Consider the following 20,936-nt stretch of genomic DNA (forward strand, 5'->3'; position numbering starts at 1 on the left):
GAGTGTGTGTGTGTGTAACAAGGGAGGCTAGAGGATGAGTGTGTGTGTGTGTAACAAGGGAGGCTAGAGGATGAGAGTGTGTGTGTGTAACAAGGGAGGCTAGAGGATGAGAGTGTGTGTGTGTATCTGGTTGAGAGGCAATGAGACCACATTCCAGTGACACGGTGCAGGGAGGAACCAAGCAAGGCGTGGTCAGAAGTAGGCGGGAAACGCTACATAGGACTAGTAGCCTAAATAGAACTGTGTGTGTGAAAATTGTTGTGTGAGAGGCAGAAGTCGTCTCATTTTTGTAAGCAGCAGAGTGGAGGGCAGTGTAAAAGTATACTTGCTTCTCTGAGAGAGTAGGAGAGACATATTTTTTGAAAGAGAAGTGTGTGTGTGTGTGTGTGTGTGAGGGAGGGAGGGAGTCAGGTTTAGGGCTGTGGCGGTCATGAAATTTTGTCCGCTGGTTATTGTCATGAAAAAAGACAGCCGGTCTCACAGTAATTGACGGTTAATTAACATAAACATGTTTAGCATCTCCAGGCCTCCACACATACAAGCCAGTGATGCATGCCTTTGGAACATCTACGTTTAAAAAAGTCTAATGAATCAATTTAATATACACCATCACAATAAATCCATTATTTATTTTAGTCAGGTCTAAAGAAACATTATGATATGAAGAAAATGTATTTCAGGAGAACAGAATATGAGTTGGCCTACTGTATGTTAGTTATCTGGCTATGCTCCATGCCATAGGCTGTAGGCTTTTTCATTCAGCTGACAAGATATGCTTATAAGTCTCCTCCATTATCTTTATTTTATATGATTTTATAGTAAGAAGAATATAATTGAACTTCGCTGAATGAAATAGAAAGGATATTTTTCCCATTACGGAGTGAGTGCACATATGAAGTGGCTATGTTGAGCGTAAAAGTGATCATTTGAAACAGGTCCTATAGGGTACGTTAGATTTAGAGTTATTTGGCAACTTTAGTTGTTAATAATACAAACCTTAGAAAGTCTTAGAAATCAGAACATATAGTATATGGGCTACATGATGTGACTATAGGCTATTGATGGTTTGATAAAGTAGCAAAAAAAGGTTGAGCTCTGTTCCTTGTCTCAGGCTGCACAACTGTTCTCTCAAGTATTCATATATTCAACCATGAGACTGTTCTCAATTTAATTTGGTCTTTACTAATATGTCAAATTAATTTTGATTTATAATTGGCCATTATCAAAACGGGCAGGAAGAGGGGCAGGGGAAAACAGACAAAGCATATTCTGAAAGTATTCAGACCCCTTGACTTTTTCCACATTTTGTTACATTACAGCCTTATTCTAAAATGTATTAATAAAAAACATGTCTCAATCTACACACAATACCCCATAATGACAAAGCTAAAATAGGTTTTGAGAAATGTTTGCAAATGTATTCAGACCCTTTGCTATGAGACTCAAAAATTAGCTCAGGTGCATCCTGTTTCCATTGATCATCCTTGAGATGTTTCTACAACTTGATTGGAGTCCACCTGTGGTAAATTCAATTGATTGGACATGATTTGGAAAGGCACACACCAGTCTATATAACGTCCCCCAGTTGACAGTGCATGTCAGAGCAAAAACCAAGCCATGAGGTCGAAGGAATTGTCCGTAAAGCTTCAAGAGAGGATTGTGACGAGGCACGGATCTGGGGAAAGGTACCAAAAAGTGTATGCAGCATTGAAGGTCCCCAAGAACACAGTGGCCTCCATCATTCTTGAATGGAAGAAGTTTTGAACCACCAAGACTCTTCCTAGAGCTGGCCGTCCAGCAAAATTGAGCAATCGGGGGAGAAGGGACTTTTTTCAGGGAGGTGACCAAGAACCCAATGGTCACTCTAACAGAGCTCCAGAGTTCCTCTGTGTTGATGGGAGAACCTTTCAGAAGGACAACCATCTCTGGAGCACTCCACCAATCAGGACTTTATGGTAGATAGGCCAGACGGAAGCCACTCCTCAGTAAAAAGGCACATGACAGCCCACTTGGAGTTTGCCAAAAGGCACCTAAAGGACTCTCAGATAATAAGAAACAAGATTCTCTGGTCTGATGAAACCAAGATTGAACTCCTTGGCTTGAATGCCAAGCATCACGTTTGGAGGAAATCTGGCACCATCCCTACGGTGAGGCATGGTGGTGGTAGCATCATGCTGTGGGGATGTTTTTCAGCAGGTAGTGACTGGGAGACTAGTCAGGATCGAGGGAAAGATGAACGGAGCAAAGTACAGAGAGATCCTGCTCCAGAGCACTCAGGACCTCAGACTGGGGCGACAACCCTAAGCACACAGCCAAGACAACACAGGAGTTGTTTCAGGACATGTCTCTAAATGTCCTTGATTGGCCCAGCCAGAGCCCCGACTTGAACGCGATCAAACATATCTGGAGACCTGAAAATAGCTGTGCAGCGACGCTCCCCATCCAACCTGACAGAGCTTGAGAGGATCTGCAGAGAAGAATGGGAGAAACTCCCCAAATACAGGTGTGCCAAGCTTGTAGCGTCATACCCAAGAAGACGTGAGGCTGTAATCGCTGCCAAAAATGCTTCAACAAAGTGAATGTGATATTTCCGGGGGGGTTTTGTGGATAAATTTGCAAAAAAAATCTAACAACCTGTTTTTACTTTGTCATTATGGGGTATTGTGTGTAGATTGGTGAAGAAGAAAAACGATTTTAATACATTTTAGAAGAAGGCTGTAACGTAATAAAATGTGGAAAAAGTCAAGGGGTTCGAATGCACTGTATCATCTGTATTCGCTAATCCAGTGCATGGAGGCCGCAAGCTTTTCCGCCAATCCGTTTTGTAGGCTACTTTGCTTTTATAGCGGAGCATATGCTTAATATGAGTAGTTAAGCATTAAATATAAGAAAATGTATTTCACGCCATACATCAACCACTATTTGAGGAGCATGCTCTCGCTGCCTGACAGGGGATATACCGGTCAAACTCTGTATGCCTTGGGCTCTCCAACCCTGTACCCATGCTTAGTTTTGGAAACTATGTGAAATTTGTTCACGAAAATCGCAACGAAACATATACTACATGACCAAAGGTTTGTGGACATCAGCTCATCGAACATCTCATTCCAAAATCATGCGCATTAATTTGGAGTTGTTCTCCCCTTTGCTGCTTCAACAGCATCCACTCTTCTATGAAGGCTTTCCACTAGATGTTGGAACAAAGCTGCGGGGACTTGCTTTCATTCAGCCACAAGAGCATTAGTGAGGTCGGGCACTGATGTTGGGCGATTAGGCCTGGCTCACAGTCGGCGTTCCAATTCATCCCAAAGGTGTTCGATGGGGTTGAGGAGATCAGGGCTCTGTGCAGGCCAGTCAAGTTCTTCCATACCGATCTCGACAAATCATTTCTGTATGGACCTCGCTTTGTGCACAGGGGCGTTGTCATGCTGAAACCGGAAAGGGTCTTTTCCAAACTGTTGCCACAAAGTTAGAAGCACAAAATCGTCTAGAATGTCAATGTATACTGTCGCGTTAAGATTTCCATTCACTGGAACTAAAGGGCCTAGCCCAAACCATGAAAAACAGCCCCAGACCATTATTCCTCCTCCACCAAACTTTACAGTTGGCACTATGCATTCAGGCAGGTAGCGTTCTCCTGGAATCCGCCAAACCCAGATTTGTCCGTTGGACTGCCAGCTGGTGAAGCATGATTCATCACTCCAGAGAACGCGTTTCCACTGCTCCAGAGTCCAATGGCGGTGAGCTTTACACCACTCCAGACGACGCTTGGCATTGCACATGGTGATCTTAGGCTTCTGTACGGCTGCTCGGCCATGGAAACCCATTTCATTAAGCTCCCAACTAACAGTTCTTGTGCTGAGATTGCTTCCAGAGGCAGTTTGGAACTCGGTAGTGAGTGTTGCAACCAGCCTATCACTTCGCGGCTGAGACGTTGTTGCTCCCTGAGACGTTTCCACTTCACAATAACAGCAATTACAGTTGACCGGGGGAGCTCTAGCTGGGCAGAAATTTGGCAAACTGACATGTTGGAAAGGTGGCATCCTATGACGGTGAAACATTGCAAGTCACTGACCTCTTCAGTAAAGCCATTCTACTGCCAATGTTTGTCTATGGAGATTGCAAGCTGTGTGCACAATTTTATACACCTATCAGCAACGGGTGTGTCTGAAAAAGCCGAATCCAATCATTTGAAGGGGTATCCACAATCTTTTGTATGGTATATTTACAACAGTTTAGTGTATTTAGTGTAGTTTAGTGTATTTAGTGTATTTCACAAAAAACTGTTGACAGCACGTCTGCGCGCTTGAGAAAGGAATAAAGGAGAGAGAAGGAGATGGAAACTCATGATGGTGAGATATTCTGTACAGCTAAAGGTGATGTGTCACCCATTTCATTATGAAAATATAAACAATTTCCTATTATTAGGCTATTCAAAATCAAATACAAATTCACTGTATAGGCTAGACCAAATATGTACCACAGACATGTTAAATCCGTTAAGTTTGATGTTTTTCTGCCATGCGTAATATGAGAGGCTATGTATTGTATTATGGCACAATCATCATTTTAATTCAGATTTTTGGGGGGCTTTGGCTCATAAACATGATATGCCTAAGCTCTAATATGCATATGGGTGTTTTGAATTAATCATCACATCAGAAAACGCTGTCCATTTCGTTGTTAGGCTTTGAAATAACATCCACAACAACCATGTTTTACACCGTTTCAAACTGCTGTTGAACTTCTTTCTTTAAATTGATCATCACAGTGAGGTGAGTTTTAAAAGTAAGATAGGCCTACTGTTTTGATGGTACGCTTTTGATGTGATTTCCAATAGCATTTGCACTGATGTCAGTGGTTAGATGGACAATAGAGCCCTGAGTACCAGGCAATTAGGACCTGATGGTCATTAGCAAGTTGGGTACTACCAAAGAATGTCCAGAGTGCATAAAAGGAGATTACTGTAACTCAACAATCACGCAGAACTTTACTGCGTTCATGACTCATGATTGCCGGTGTGGTGGTAATACGGTCACAGCAACAGCCCCAGTCAGGTTACACATGGGGTGTTTCAGTGTGGTGTTGTCAGGGGAGTGTGTAGGCTTCACTATGGAGACCCATTGTCTGGCGCCCTTGGCTTTTGGTAACAGCCAACAGCCTTACAGCACAGCAAGTGTTCCCTGCATCTCTCCCTAAAGGGCTTTATTGGCATGGGAAACATATATGTTTACATTGCCAAAGCAAATGAAATAGATAATAAACAAAAGTGAAAATAACAATTACAAATGTACAGTAAACATTACTACATTCACAAAAGTTCCAAAGGAATAGAGACATTTCAAATGCCATATTATAGGTATGTACAATGTTGTAATGATGTGCTAATAGTTAAAGTACAAAAGGGAAAATAAATAAACATAAATATGGGTTGTATTTACAATGGTGTTTGTTCTTCACTGGTTGCCCTTTTCTTGCTGCTCTGATGGCACACCGTGTACTCTCATGAGTGTCAGGTTCTTGTCCAGTTCTGACATTTAGGTCGCCACAGACTAGTAAATGTCCCTGGGCCTGGACATGATTGATTTCCCCCTCCAGGATGGAGAAGATGTCTTCATTAAAGTCTGGCGATTCTATTGGGGGGATATAGGTAGCACACAAGGTCATTTTTCTCTGTTGACATCATTTGGGGGGTGGGTTAGGTCTGCTCTATACCAAATTAGCATACCCCCTGAGTCTATTCCCTGTTTCACACCTGGTAGTTTGGTGGATGGGACTTCCAGCTCTCTGTATCCTAGAGGGCAACCAGTTAGTCCATCTCCTCTATACCAGGTTTCTTGTAGGATGATAATGTCTGTATTTCCAATTTCTTTGGTGAAGTCTGGGTTCCTGCTCTTTAGACCAAAGGCAGATGACCTTAGACCTTGTATATTCCAGGATGAGATAGTGAAAGCTTTGTGTTTCATAGTGTCTAGTGTTGTTTTCGTGTGGTTTAGGGACCATTACAGTAGGTGTGAGCAGAGCATGTTGAGCATCTGATACATACCTCTTATGTCACGGGATGGTGTTTGGGCGGGTGTAATAGTGGGGGTTGGGCCTGTTGCTCTGCTCACAGCCTGGGCATATGTGCACCTTTTATGTTGAGGTCCTTGCTGCAGGGGCAGGGGGCATGGGGGGCAGAAGGGCATTGAGACTGATCTGGCGGGCCTATATAATAAAATGCAAATTAATTACTTAAAAATCATACACTGTGATTTTCTGGATTTTTGTTTTAGATTCCGTCTCTCACAGTTGAAGTGTACCTATGATAAAAATTACAGACCTGTACATGCTTTGTAAGTAGGAAAACCTGCAAAATCGGCAGTGTATCAAATACTTGTTCTCCCCACTGTAGGTGTGTCCAAACTAGTCAAAAGTTTGCACACCTACTCATTAAAGGGTTTTTCTTTATTTTTACAATTCTCTACATTGTAGAATAATAGTGAAGACATCAAAACTATGAAATAACACATGGAATCATGTAGTAACCACAAAAGTGTTAAACAAATCATGATATATTTTAGATTTCAGATTCTTCAAAGTAACCATCCTTTGCCTTGATGACAGCTTTGCACACTTGGTATTCTCTCAACCAGCTTCATGTGGTAGTCACCTGGTATGCATTTCAATTAACAGGTGTGCCTTGTTAAGAGTTAGTTTGTGGAATTTCTTTCCTTCTTAATGCGTTTGAGCCAATCACTTGTCTTGTGACAAGGTGGGGGTGGTATAAAGAAGCTATACAGCCCTATTTGGTAAAAGGCCAAGTTCATATTATGGCAAGAACAGCTCAAATAAGCAAAGAGAAAGTTTGTTCATCAGAGTTACCAGCCTCAGAAATTGCAGCACAAATAAATGCTTCACAGAGTTCAAGTAACAGACACATCTCAACATCAACTGTTCAGAGGAGACTGCGTGAATCAGGCCTTCATGGTCGAATTGCTGCAAATAAACCACTACTAAAGGACATCAATAAGAAGAAGAGACTTGCTTGGGCCAAGAAACACGAGTAACGGACATTAGACATGTGGAAATCAGTCCTTTGGTCGGATGAGTCCAAATTCGAGATTTCTGGTTCCAACCGCCGTGTCTTTGTGAGACGCAGAGTAGGTGAACGGATGACCTCCGTATGTGTGGTTCCCACCGTGAAACATGGAGGAGGAGGTGTGATGGCGTGAGGGTGCTTTGCTAGTGACACTGTGATTTATTTAGAATTCAAAGCACACTTAACCAACATGGCTACCACAGCATTCTGCAGCGATACGCCATCCCATTTGGTTTACGCTTAGAGGGACAATCATTTGTTTTTCAACAGGACAATGACCCAACACACCTCCAGGCTGTGTACGGGCTATTTGACCATCTCAACCCAATTGAGATGGTTTAGGATGAGTTGGACCGCAGTTTGAAGTGCTCAGCATATGTGGGAACTCCTTCCAGACTGTTGGAAAAGCATTCCAGGTGAAGCTGGTTGAGAGAATGCCAAGAGTGTGCAAAGCTGTCATCAAGGCAAAGCGTGGCTACTTTGAAGAATCTAAAATCTAAAATATATTTTTGGTTACTACATCATGTGTTAGTTCATAGTTTTGATGTCTTCACTATTAATATACAATGTAGAACACATTAAAATAAAGAACAACCCTTGAATGAGTAGGCGTGTCAAACTTTTGACTGGTACTGTATATACAAAATGATGTGGACACCCCTTCAAATTAGTGGATTTGGCTATTTCAGCCACACCCGTTGCTGACAGGTGTATAAAATTGAGCACAAAGCCATGCAATTCCCATAGACAAACATTGGCAGTAGAATGGCCTTAGCTCAGTGACTTTCAACGTGGTACCATCATAGGATGCCACCTTTGCAACAAGTCAGTTCGTCAAATTTCTGCCCTGCTAGAGCTGCCCCGGTCAACTTTAAGTGCTGTTATTGTTACGTGGAAACATCTAGGAATAACAAAGGCAAATTGGTAGGCCACACAAGCTCACAGAACGGGACGGCCGAGTGCTGAAACGTTTAGCATCTGTCATCGGTTGCAACACTTACTACTGAGTTCCAAACTGCCTCTGGAAGCAACTTCAGCACAATAACTGTTCGTCGGAAGCTTCATGAAATGGGTTTACATGGCAGAGCAGCCGCACACAAGCCTAAGATTACCATGCGCAAACCAAGCGTCAGCTGATGTGGTGTAAAGTTCACCGCCATTGGACTCTGGAGCAGTGGAAACGCGTTCTCTGAAGTGATGAATCACGCTTCACCATCTGGCAGTCTGACGGACAAATCTGGGTTTGACGGATGCCAGGAGAACGCTACCTGCCCAAATGCATAGTGCCAACTGTAAAGTTTTTCATGGTTCAGGCTAGGCCCCTTAGTTCCAGTGAAGGGAAATCTTAAAGCTACAGTATACAAAATCATGGGCATTCTAGACGATTCTGTGCTTCCAACTTCGTGGCAACAGTTTGGGGAATGCCCTTTCCTGTTTCAGCATGACAAAACCTCTGTACACAAAGCGAGATCCATACAGAAATGTTTTTTTGAGATCGGTGTGGAAGAAATTGACTGGCCTGCACAGAGCCCTGACCTCAACCCCATCGAACACCTTTGGGATGAATTGGAATGCAGACTGCGAGCCAGGCCTAATCGCTCAACATCAGTGCCCAACCTCACTAATGCTCGTGGCTGAATGGAAGCAAGTCCCCGCAGCAATGTTGCAACATCTAGTGCAAAGCCTTCCCAGAAGAGTGGAGGCAATTATAGCAGCAAAGGGGGACCAACTCCATATTAATGCCCATGATTTTGGAATGAGATGTTCGACGAGCAGGTGTCCACATACTTTTGGTCATGTAGTGTACTTCAATAAATTATTTTAAACGGGTACCGGGGACCTTAGGAAGAGTCTTCTGAGGCTTGTGGGCATCCTAGAGCAAAACAGAGAACGCCATCATGTTCATGAGAGTCTCAGCTTTCCAGAGGGGTCATATAGTGTAGGCCAAACCGTTCGGACGCTACAGACGATTTCGTGAGAACACCGATTTTCGGGATGTCTCACGGTCTGTCACCTTTCACCGCAGATGTGGTGGATTCAGACGCGACCCATGCAAAAAAATATACCAGATATCTCTAGCTTAAACAGACAGATTTTGATGGGAATTTTTTCGTTGTGTTAATTAGATTTCAACGGGGGCCGCGGCTGTAGGCTAAGGGTTAAGGTCCTCAGTCAGAGTGCCAGCTTGGAGAGCCGTGAGGCTGCTGGTTTTGGTTGCCATGAGACCTTTTGTTTGTTTTGAATCTTTAGTTTGGGCATGCCTGTTTGTAGTTTTCCATTTTGTATGTTCATTTTTGTCACCATCTGAACCAACAATAATCCGCATGGACTGGCCGACCAAGAGGTCAAGATAGACAGAGCAGACCCTGGACCAAGGTAAGGTTGCTGTCTCCCTGGGCATCTAACGCCGTCGTCAAATGCTGATTTCTCACATTAATGCACACATCAAGACCATGTATCTAGGCCTAAGACCCCTAGACATAACAAGTGCAGAAAAATCTGTAGGCTAGTTATTGGTTTTGTAAGTCTTTTAAATGAGTTTGTGTGTTTCTATACTATATACTTTTATTATATACCAAATATACCAACAACATTTGTGTGCAGCCCAAGCCCACTCACTGGGAGTGTAAAGCCATGTGTAACTCTGCGGGGCCAACAGTGGTCTAAATGTAGCTACAAACTGTTCAATACAAACACAGACACACACCACTCACCGACACAGTTGCAGCTGGGGAACTCAGCCTGGAGGTCCTTGGCGGGCATGTCTAGCAGACTCTTAATGGGCGTGTCCAGGTAGCGTAGTGGCGACTCAAGGAAGCCTTTTAGGGAGGGGTTAAGGGGGAATCCATCTTTAGTGGGGGTGTCGTCCTCGCCCCCATCAGAGAATAATCCAGTGGTGGAGAGGACAGCTACGTTCCCATTGGTCTCAATCTTCATGCGTTTGGGCAGTGGGGACGGGGAGAGAGGCAGCTTGGTTGCCTCCCGCTGCTCCTCCATGGGGCTCTCAGTGGAGGGCTGTGTGGTGGAGGTTACTTTACTCATACCCCCTGACTCCTCCTTGTCCACCTCCGTGTCCTGGTCTGCTGGTGGGGCTGTGGTAGGAGCTAATGGAGCAGCGCTGGAGGACTGAGTGATGGTAGTGCTGGATGGTGATGGGTGCCTGGCTTGTCCTGAGTTACCTTTGGGCTGAGACTCTGTCACCACGGGCTGGGCTGAGGCTGAAGGGGCCTGGTCCTGGCTCTGGATCTGTGAAGGGAAGGGCTCTGGGGCCGAGGATGAACTGTCCCCGAACTCTGCCTCAAACTGGCAGATCAGCTCCTCGAACTTGGGGTCCAGGGAACTGAGGCCTGGTATGGATTGAGAGGTGGTGGAGGTCTGTGTGGCACTAGCCTCCGCTGAGCTTGCTGGGATGTCCAGGGCTACAGGGAGAGGCTGAGGGGTTGAGAAGTCTGGAGTGTTTACAGACAAGGCAGAAGGAGCGACAGAGGGTGCAATAGAAGAGTTTAAAATGGATACCTGAGATTGGGCTGGGGCAGGGAGGCCTGCGGCAGCCTGAGTGGGGTTACTGAGGAGGGGGAAGGTAGGGAGAGGGAGAAAACCTAAGTGGGCGCTGGCCAGAGGCAGGGCTCCGGTAATGGTGAGGGGAGACGGTTTCTGTATGGAAATCTGTCTGTGAGGCAGGAAGGTTGGCAGGGAGACCTTCTGCTTGGTCTTCTTGATGACTATCGTCTTGGGTTTGGGGCCTGGCTGGAGCAGCATCCCACCCCCTGGGTGCTGCTTGAGGAGCGGAGATGTCCCCGCTGTGCTCTTCCTCCTCTTGGGCTCCTTGGGCTCCTGCTTGATGGCCACGGGGACGGGGTGGCCCTCGGGGCCCATCTGTTGGGGCCACCACTTGCGGAGGTTCTGGCAGGCCTTGGCGGGCCGCAGAGGGCAGAGGCCTGGGAGGCCAGGAGAGTTGGAGAAGAGGTTCCTCTTGTGGTGAAGGTGCTGCTGCAGAGCTGTCTGGGTGGAGTGGCGGATGGCTGCGCTGCCCGGGGAGAGAGGTGGACCAGGGTACCCAGGCTGCTGCTGGCCATTTATCAAGCTGTAGCAGCCCCCCATGGAGGCGCAGGCAGAGCTCTGGTACTCCCCGGAGTCTACCTCCTGCTTGACCCGAGGCATCCCTAGTTCCTGCTTGATGTGGTGCTGTGGGACGGGCAACTTGAAGGGGCCGTTTATGTACTTTCCGCCGGAGTCCCCCAGTAGCTGTTTGAGCTCGGACATGGGGTCGCCAGTGCTGTGGCCACCGGACGGAGGGGCGAAGAGAGGCTGCTGGGAATCTGAGTTTATCCACTGGTTCCTCTGCTCTTGGGATCCCCCAGGGCCCTGCTGCTGCTGCTGCTGCTGCCACTGCTGGTGGTGAGGCAGGAGGCTGCCTGCCTGGGGCTTCCCGGGGAAGGGTGAAGTGGAGGACGGGAGAGGGGAGGCGTGGGCCGGATGGCCATGGGACTGGGGTCTGTGCTGCTGCTCCCACGACACAGGGCTCTGCTGGAGCTGGGGGTATAGTCCAGGAGGGACGGATTGTGAACGCGAGGAGGACAAAGAGGAGAGGGGGTTGGGGGAGGAGGGGACCAGGCGGGTGCCGTGCTGGAGGTGTAGAGGGGGGTGTTGGGGGTGGTGTTGAGGTTGGCTGGTGGAGGAGGCCTGGGCAGGAGGGACCACGGTCTGGGGGACAGTGGCAGACAGCTGGGTCAGGGCCTCGATGGCAATAGCCGTCTGCAGACTGACGTTCTTCTCCTTGGCGATCGAGAGGACCTGAGGGGAGCAGGGGATAGGGGCTGGATGTTGTCCCTGTTGATGTGGGTGTAGTGGTGGACAGGAGGGAGGGTTACCTCCATTGACATAGGGTTGGGGGTGGGGGGGCTGCTGTGAGTGTGGGGGCTGTTGATGAGGCGGCGTGTCAGCGGTCATCTTGGAGCAGGGCATGTTGTTGTCCCGCTCCTCCCCTGCCCCTCTCTGTTTGATCCTCTTCTCCAGCCACTCCAGGTAGTCCGGGCAGTCTGGCCCATCACAGTCACAGTTGGGGGGCTTGTAGCCGTGCCGCGCCTGGCTCAGGGCATTCTGCAGGGTGTTCAGGTCCTCTGGGGGGATAGCCTGGTTTCCTCCTTCTGGTGCTTGGAGTCTGGCTTGAGCCGCAGCCCCCTCACCAGTTCCCATCTCCTGGTTGAACTTCTCATACAGCTGGGCGGTGTGGGACTGGGGCTCAAGGTGACCTGAGGGGGGCAGGGAGCCCACACTCACACTGGCTGAGAAGGCTACCAGGTTGCGTGCAACCTCCATGTCTGCCTCATGGACAGGCTTCCCAAGAGTCCTACCAGTACTGCTCCAGCCATTGCAATGCTGCTGCTGATGGGGTTGGGTGGCTTTGCTGTGGCCAGGTACACAGCCCTGTCCTGGGGAAACACTCCTTGACCGCTGGGGCTCCCTCTGGGGCTCAAGGCCAGCTCCACCCTCCTCATGGGTGTCCCTGGGATGCCGGCTCACCCCATTGGTCAGTTCCAGGCTCAGCAAACCGCCTTCCTCGAGGCGGTCATGTGACCCAGTTTCCATCTGGCCTCCTCTTCTGGGGCCATCCACTGAACGAGCGTCCGAAACAGTCTGAGTGAGAGAGTGAGAGGACACAGGTTAGGGACAAGGAACCAGAAAAACTAAATAGGAACTGTGCATCAACATGAAATAAACAATAGCAATCAATATACAAAAAAATATAGTTTAAACATGTTTACAACTAGTTTCTTCATTTGATCATCTTAATATAACATTCTACTCAAACAAAACATTCACAGAGAACAGACAAATAATAATGATTATGATAGGGCACTTGCTAGAAATGTTAAAGTCACATCATTGCACAGTAATATGCACACTACTACAGTATTCAGACCATGTAAAGGTACCATCCCCCCGAAAAACACAAAGGATAATTGAAAAAGTACTCAAACACACACAATTCAGGGCCATTATCTAAACATCTTATCTATATGAGGAAGAACAAGTGAAAGGTGAAGGAGAATGAGGTGAACTACAGCATCCATTGTATAGTGCATATCTACCATTCACTTCTATAGTTACTGGTAATAAACTTGCAACTCAACTTCCCCGTTTGAATTAGAGGTCAACCGATTAAATCGGGATGGCCGATTAATTATGGCCGATTTTAAGTTTTCATAACAATCGGAAATCGGTATTTTTGGACACCGATTTGGCCGATTTATTTTTTTTCTTCCCAGCTTTATTTAACTAGGCAAGTCAGTTAAGAACACATTCTTATTTTCAATGACGGCCTAGGAACGGTGGGTTAACTGCCTTGTTCAGGGGCAAAACGACAGGTTTTTACCTTGTCAGCTCGGGGATTCAATCTTGCAACCTTTCAGTTAACTAGTACAGCGCTCTAACCAGCTGCTTTACATTGCACTCCACGAGGAGCCTGCCTGTTACGCGAATGCAGTAAGAAGCCAAGATAAATTGCTAGCTAGCATTAAACTTATCTTATAAAAAACAATCAATCAATCAATCATAATCACTAGTTAACTACACATGGTTGATGATATTACTAGTTTATCTTGCGTGTCCTGCGTTGCATATAATCGATGTGGTGCACATTCGCGAAAAAGGACTGTCGTTGCTCCAAGATGTACCTAACCATAAACATCAATGCCTTTCTTAAAATCAATACACAAGTATATATTTTTAAACCTGCATATTTAGTTAATATTGCCTGCTAACATGAATTTCTTTTAACTAGGGAAATGGTGTCACTTCTCTTGCAACAGAGTCAGGGCATATGCAGCAGTTTGGGCCGCCTGGCTCGTTGCGAACTGTGTGAAGACTGTTGCGAACTGTGTGAAGACTATTTCTTCCTAACAAAGACAGCCAACTTCGCCAAACTGGGGATGATTTAACAAAAGCGCATTTGCGAAAAAAGCACAATCGTTGCACGACTGTACCTAACCATAAACATCAATGCCTTTCTTAAAATTAATACACAGAAATATATATTTTTAAACGTGCATATTTAGCTAAAAGAAATCCAGGTTAGCAGGCAATATTAACCAGGTGAAATTGTGTCACTTCTCTTGCGTTCATTGCACGCAGTCAGGGTATATGCAACAGTTTGGGACGGCTGGCTCGTTGCGAACTAATTCGCCAGAAATGTACGTAATTATGACATAACATTGAAGGTTGTGCAATGTAACACGTATATTTAGACTTATGGATGCCACCCGTTAGATAAAATATGGAACTGTTCCGTATTTCACTGAAAGAATAAACATTTTGTTTTCGAGATGATAGTTTCCGATTCAACCATATTAATGACCTAAGGCTCATATTTCTGTGTGTTATTATGTTATAATTAAGTCCATGATTTGATTGAGCAGTCTGACTGAGCGATGGTAGGCGCCAGCAGGCTCGTAAGCATTCATTCAAACAGCACTTTCGTGCGTTTTGCCAGCAGCTCTTAGCAATGCTTCAAGCATTGCGCTGTTTATGACTTCAAGCCTATCAACTCCCGAGATTAGGCTGGTGTAACCGATGTGAAATGGCTAGCTAGTTAGCGGGGTGCACGCTAATAGCGTTTCAAACGTCACTCGCTCTGAGACTTGGAGTAGTTGTTCCCCTTGCTCTGCATGGGTAACGCTGCTTCGAGGGTGGCTGTTGTCGATGTGTTCCTGGTTTGAGCCCAGGTAGGGGCGAGGAGAGGGACGGAAGCTATACTGTTACACTGGCAATACTAAAGTGCCTATAAGAACATCCAATAGTCAAAGGTATATGAAATATAAATCGTAGAGAGAGAAATAGTCCTATAATTCCTATAATAACTACAACCTAAAACTTCTTACCTTGGAATATTGAAGACTCATGTTAAAAGGAACCACCAGCTTTCATATGTTCTCATGTTCTGAGCAAGGAACTTAAACGTTAGCTTTCTTACATGGCACATATTGCACTTTTACTTTCTTCTCCAACACTTTGTTTTTGCATTTAAACCAAATTGAACATGTTTCATTATTTATTTGAGGCTAAATTGATTTTATTGATGTATTATATTAAGTTAAAATAAGTGTTCATTCAGTATTGTTGTAATTGTCATTATTACAAATAAATAAAAATAAAAATCGGCAGATTAATCTATCGGCTTTTTTTGGTCCTCCAATAATCGGTATCGGCGTTGAAAAATCATAATCGGTCGACCTCTAGTTTGAATGTCAACATACTGTATATTACCAGTCTATACATGTCAATTAGCTCTCTGTGTTGTCAACGACTGTCTACTATATTGGCCAAATGAACAGTGTTATCTGAATCAGGTTAGCCAAGCAGGATTCCTGGTTTCTGATCCTTGGTCCTGAACCTCTCCCCCCTCAGGCCTTTATGACAAGGGACTATTTACTGTATCTACTGTACCTCTACAAGACTGCAGCATTCAACACCTGTATGTCATATCACCATGATGTAAGACTAGACACAATCAATGCATGATGTCTCAACAAATGCAACACAAATGTGTGAAGGATCGAGAGAGCATCGAGAGAGCAAAGATGTAGCAAAGAGTAGCAATTGTTAGTATATGGTTACGTTCTTGATGCCCTTTCACAAGTGTGCTTAATAAGATGATAGTAGCTACAGCCTTCGATTAGCATCCATTAGAGGTAGAGCATAGTACTGATGATCTCATCTGGGGGTTGAACCTGCTCATCCATTTCATTAGCTGTGATGACATCACTGTTTACTAGACCTGCAGAAGGGAGGCTGAAACACTATGGAGAGGATCTGACCTGGCTGATGATTTTGGAGGGAAAAACAAAGTGACATTTTGACAGTGCAACCAAAGCAGTGCTGTTGTCAAAACACTCTACACTGAGTGTATAAAACATTAAGGACACCTGCTCTTTCCGTGACATAGTTTTCACCTGGATTCCCCTGGTCAGTCTATGATCCTTTATTGATGTCACTTCAAATCAGTGTAGATGAAGGGGAGGAGACGGGTTAAAGAAAGATTTTTAAGCCTTCAGACAATTGAGACATGGATTGTATATGTGTGCCATTCATAGGGTGAATGGGCAAGTCAAATAATATAAGTGCCTTTGAACAGGGTATGGTAGTAGGAGCCAGGCGCACTGGTTTGTGTAAAGAACTGCAACACTGCTGGGTTTTTCACGCTCAACAGTTTCCTGTGTGTATCAAGAATGTTCCACCACCCAAAGGACATCCAGCCAACTTGACACAATCGTGGGAAACATTGGAGTCAACATGGGCCAGCATCTCTGTGGAACGCTTTCAACACCTAGTAGAGTCCATAACCGACATATAGAGGCTGTTCTGAGGGCAAAAGAGGGGGGGGGGGGTGTTGAAACTCAATATTAGGAAGGTATTCCTAATGTTTGGTATACTCAGTGTATATTGCTGCAGCCCTCTCAACATGACACTGACTTTAAAAAATGCAACAGATCTCTGCTTGAATCGTGTATCTGCACTGTTTCACGCACAGTTAAAGGGATACTTTGGGATTTTGGCAATGAGAGAATGCCAAGAGTGTGCAAAGCTGTCATCAAAGCAAAGGGTGGCTACTTTGAAGAATCTCAAATATAAAATATGTTTAATACTTTTATGGTTACTACATGATTCCATATTTGTTATTTAATAGTTTTGATGTCTTCACTATTATTCTACAATGTAGAAAATAGTAAAAATAAAGAAAAACCCTGGAATGAGTAGGTGTGTCCAAACCTTTGACTGGTACTGTATGTTCAACCACTTCTACACAGAGACACAAATCTATGTCACACTAAATATTTAAAAAAAAACAAATAATACATTTAACACTTTTTATTTGCCTCTGAACATCTTCAAATCTTATTCTAGAAGTTGTACCTCAACAATAGCCTAAACTAAATAAGGAAGTATTCAACATGGCACTATCTAATGGACCTGCCAGAGCAGAGAGGGCAATGACATTGAGGCTACAGCAGGTAAGTCCTGCCCTATTGTTCAGACAGACAGACATTAATAAAGCCTGAAGCATTGTGAGATCAGACAGACAGAGCTCTATAAGGATTACACACAGTCATAATAATGTCCACCTCACACACGTACAGTATGCTGTACACACACACATGTACTACACACACATGCACGCACGCACATACACACAAACATTCACAGTTTACTGTACACACATATACAGGTACACATAAAGGTAGGCTACACCATTAAACATGTCTAGAAGAGAGGAACTAGACTGGTTTGTTGTTTGAGTTATGACCCAACAGGCCTGTGTACAATGCTAGTCGGTTTACAATGCAGACTTGATCATATCTACAGTATGTTCACAGTGAGAACACAGCTCTCGTTTGTAATTCATATAGTTGGTTGACAGCTGAAGTAGAAAGACATCCTGCTTTTCCCGTGGTTTGAATATATTTAAATGGGCCTTTTGAAGTGTCTTATTGGACGGGCCGCTTGCTCAGGCCCTTGTAATTCACCTTTTGTTCCGGGTGTCTGGTGGGGGTCCCTGGAGGGGTGGGGGGAGGACAGCCGGCCGACGATAAGTGAGGCCCCAAGTTGCCCTACCGCAGACTGATCAGACTGAACTGAGACGGGGTTGTGAGTAACAACAGTTTGGATAACTAGTCTGTTGAATCAGCGTGGTCACTAAAATGCACAACCCAACAACCCACAGTCAGTCACATTGCTGCTCACTTTTCCTCTTTTCACACAGTTGATATACTGACACTCTTTTTCTCTCTTAAACACATACAATAACAATTGTATTGTTGCTTTGCACGTCTCAAACCGAAACTTACAGGGATCTACTGTGCAAACAATAACACAACCATAATGACAGTTCTCATAACCGGTTAACTGGGACTTTCGAGATACATTACATGACCAAAAGTATGTGGACACCTGCTCATCGAACATCTCATTACAAAATCATGGGCATTAATATGGAGTTGTTCCCCCCTTTGCTGCTATAACAGCCTCCGCTCTTCTGGGAAGGATTCCTACTAGATGTTGGAACATTGCTGCAGGGACTTGCTTTCATTCAGCCACAGGAGCATTAGTGAGGTTGGGCACTGATGTTGGGCGATTAGGCCCGGGCTCTCAACCGGTCTTCCAATTCATCCCAAAGGTGTTTGATGGGGTTGAGGTCAGGGCTCTGTGCAGGCCAGTCAAGTTCTTCCACACCAATCTCGACAAATAATTTCTGTATGGACCTAGCTTTGTGCACGGGGGCATTGTCATGCTGAAACAGGAAAAAGCCTTCCCCAAACTGTTGCCACAAAGTTGGAAGCACAGAATCGTCTAGAATGTCATTGTATGCTGTAGCGTTACGATTTCCCTTCACTGGAACTAAGGGGCCTAGCCCGAACCACGGAAAACAGCCCCAGACCATTATTACTCCTCCACCAAATTTTACAGTTGACATTATGCATTCAGGCAGGTAGCGTTCTCCTGTTATCCGCCAAACCCAGATTCGTCCGTCGAACTGCCAGATGCTGAAGCGTGATTCATCACTTCAGAAAACGCGTTTCCACTGCTCCAATGGTGGCGAGCTTTACACCACTCCAGCTGATGCCTGGCATTGCGCATGTTGATCTTAGGCTTGTGCGCGGCTGCTCGGCCATGGAAACCCATTTCATGAAGCTTCTGGCGAACAGTTATTGTGCTGACGTTGCTTCCAGAGGCAGTTTGGAACTCGGTAGTGAGTGTTGCAACCGAGGACAGACAATCTTTTACACGCTACGTGCTTCAGTACTTGGCGGTCCCGCTCTGTGAGCTTGTTTGGCCTACCACTTCGCGGCTGAGCCGTTATTGCTCCTAGACGTTTCCTGGGCAGCTCTAACAGGGCAGAAATTTGACGAACTGACTTCTTGGAAAGGTGTCAGCCTATGACGGTGCCACGTTGAAAGTCACTGAGCTCTTCAGTAAGGCCCTTATACTGCCAATGTTCATCTATGGACAAATTATTTTATACACCTGGCAACAACGGGTGTGGTTGAAATAGCTGAATCCACAAATTTTAAGTGGTGTCCACATATTTTAGTATATATAGTGTATATTTAGCCAAATGAGACTGTCACGAATACCTTCTCTCTCTTCATACACGCCGTACTACACACTACACTATACACACTGTGGCACGCTCACACCTGCAGGTACCTACCACGGTGCTTCTGACAGTGCAGACCACGTGCTCCAAAAACTATTTACAGCGTGCCAGAGCCTACTCTCTCCTGCCAGGACACCCAGTCACACACACACGGCGCTTCCATTCCAAAACATCAACACGCCAAACTAGAAGAGACTGCCTAACCTGTTAGACACCATAGTCACTGAGACTAGTCCCTTCAAACAACATGCAACTGTACCACTACACGTCAGTCCCCACCTCCACCACACCAAAACAGATGCCCTCAAGGTTGACAGCACAAAGCAAAAAATTAGGGAGGGAGGGGAGACAAGAGGGTGGGGAGGTGGGCATAAAGCCTGGGAGTAGACAGCTGAACATAAATCCACACATTTAGACACACTCCCTCCCTCCTTCTCCCACCCCCAACACAAACCCCACTCCCTCCCTCCTTCTCCCACCCCCAACACAAGCCCCACTCCCTCCCTCCTTCTCCCACCCCCAACACAAACCCCACTCCCTCCCTCCTTCTCCCACCCCCAACACAAACCCCACTCCCTCCCTCCTTCTCCCACCCCCAACACAAACCCCACTCCCTCCCTCCTTCTCCCACCCCCAACACAAACCCCACTCCCTCCCTCCTTCTCCCACCCCCAACACAAACCCCTCTCCCTCCCTCCTTCTCCCACCCCCAACACAAACCCCTCTCCCTCCCTCCTTCTCCCACCCCAACACAAACCCCTCCCTCCCTCCTTCTCCCACCCCAACCCAAACCCCACTCCCTCCCTCCTCCCACCCCCAACCCAAACCCCACTCCCTCCCTCATTCTCCTACCCCACTCTCTCACTCCACCCCACTCCTTACCTCCCTTCCTCCTTCTCCCACCCCACTCCCTCCCCTGCCTTTCCTGCCTTGTCTCTCACAGAGAAAACGTGAAAAAGGAACCATGAGAAAAAAAACAGCAAAGAACCCCAGACAGCTCCAGTACTTACATGGGTCTAGACGTCCTGACAGTCGTAGTGGAGAAACACAGAGGGGAGAAGAGGTAAAGAGGAGCATGGAATAGTGGTGCTATAGGACAAGAGCCACTAGCAATCTGGTGGAGGCATTTTTTTATAGTCAGTGCGGCACACATTCACACACACCTCCCCCAACCAACCAACACACGCTCGCTCTCTGTCTCTTCTTACGGCCGTCGCTTTCGGTTCTCTCCCTTTTCCTCTCTCATTATCCCTCTCTGCTCCTTCCTTCCTTTTTCTTTCTCTTACGCTCAGTCTGGATCTCCTTGCAGCCCCCACCTTCCCCTCTCTCTCTCCCTCCGCTCCTCTACCTCTCGCTCAGTCAGTCTCTTTCTCCCTCTCCTCCCCCTCTCTCTTCTGTGTGTGCAGAGTGAGAGGCCATTTTCTGAGGCACAGTGGGCACGTAAGAGGGAATGGAGGAGTGTGCAACTAGCCGCGAGAGAGAGAGGGAGAGAGGGGGGGGGGGCTGGGAGGCTAGTGGCAGCCCTAGAAACAGCAGCACATTGCAGCAGAGCTGTTACCAGGCAATGCTCTCTCTCTCCCACACAAACCCTTATTGAAAACTAACACTTTGAATACATAACAGTGTGTTTCATAAAACATGATGTTATATGTTTTAGTCTATCCAGTAGCGTCTAATAATTTGGATATCTGAGAGCGGAGC

General features: G+C 46.0%; 1 protein-coding gene across 6 annotated transcripts in view; it reads right to left on the reverse strand.

The window, feature by feature from the left end:
• The window catches only part of tet3 (tet methylcytosine dioxygenase 3), a 73,873-nt gene that overhangs the window by 20,100 nt on the left and 32,837 nt on the right, over nucleotides 1–20,936 (reverse strand). For 5 of the 6 annotated variants that reach the window (XM_071352677.1, XM_071352678.1, XM_071352675.1 and 2 more), the window contains one exon: nucleotides 9,796–12,718. In XM_071352677.1, the coding sequence (XP_071208778.1) occupies nucleotides 9,796–12,718 (2,923 nt within the window). Of the gene's footprint in view, nucleotides 1–9,795; nucleotides 12,719–20,245; nucleotides 20,464–20,936 lie in introns of those variants that run through there. The other variant, XM_071352681.1, reaches the window with a different exon arrangement.

The sequence above is a fragment of the Salvelinus alpinus genome, chromosome 19 (assembly GCF_045679555.1).
Source record: "Salvelinus alpinus chromosome 19, SLU_Salpinus.1, whole genome shotgun sequence".
In the NCBI taxonomy this organism is placed as follows: domain Eukaryota; kingdom Metazoa; phylum Chordata; class Actinopteri; order Salmoniformes; family Salmonidae; genus Salvelinus; species Salvelinus alpinus.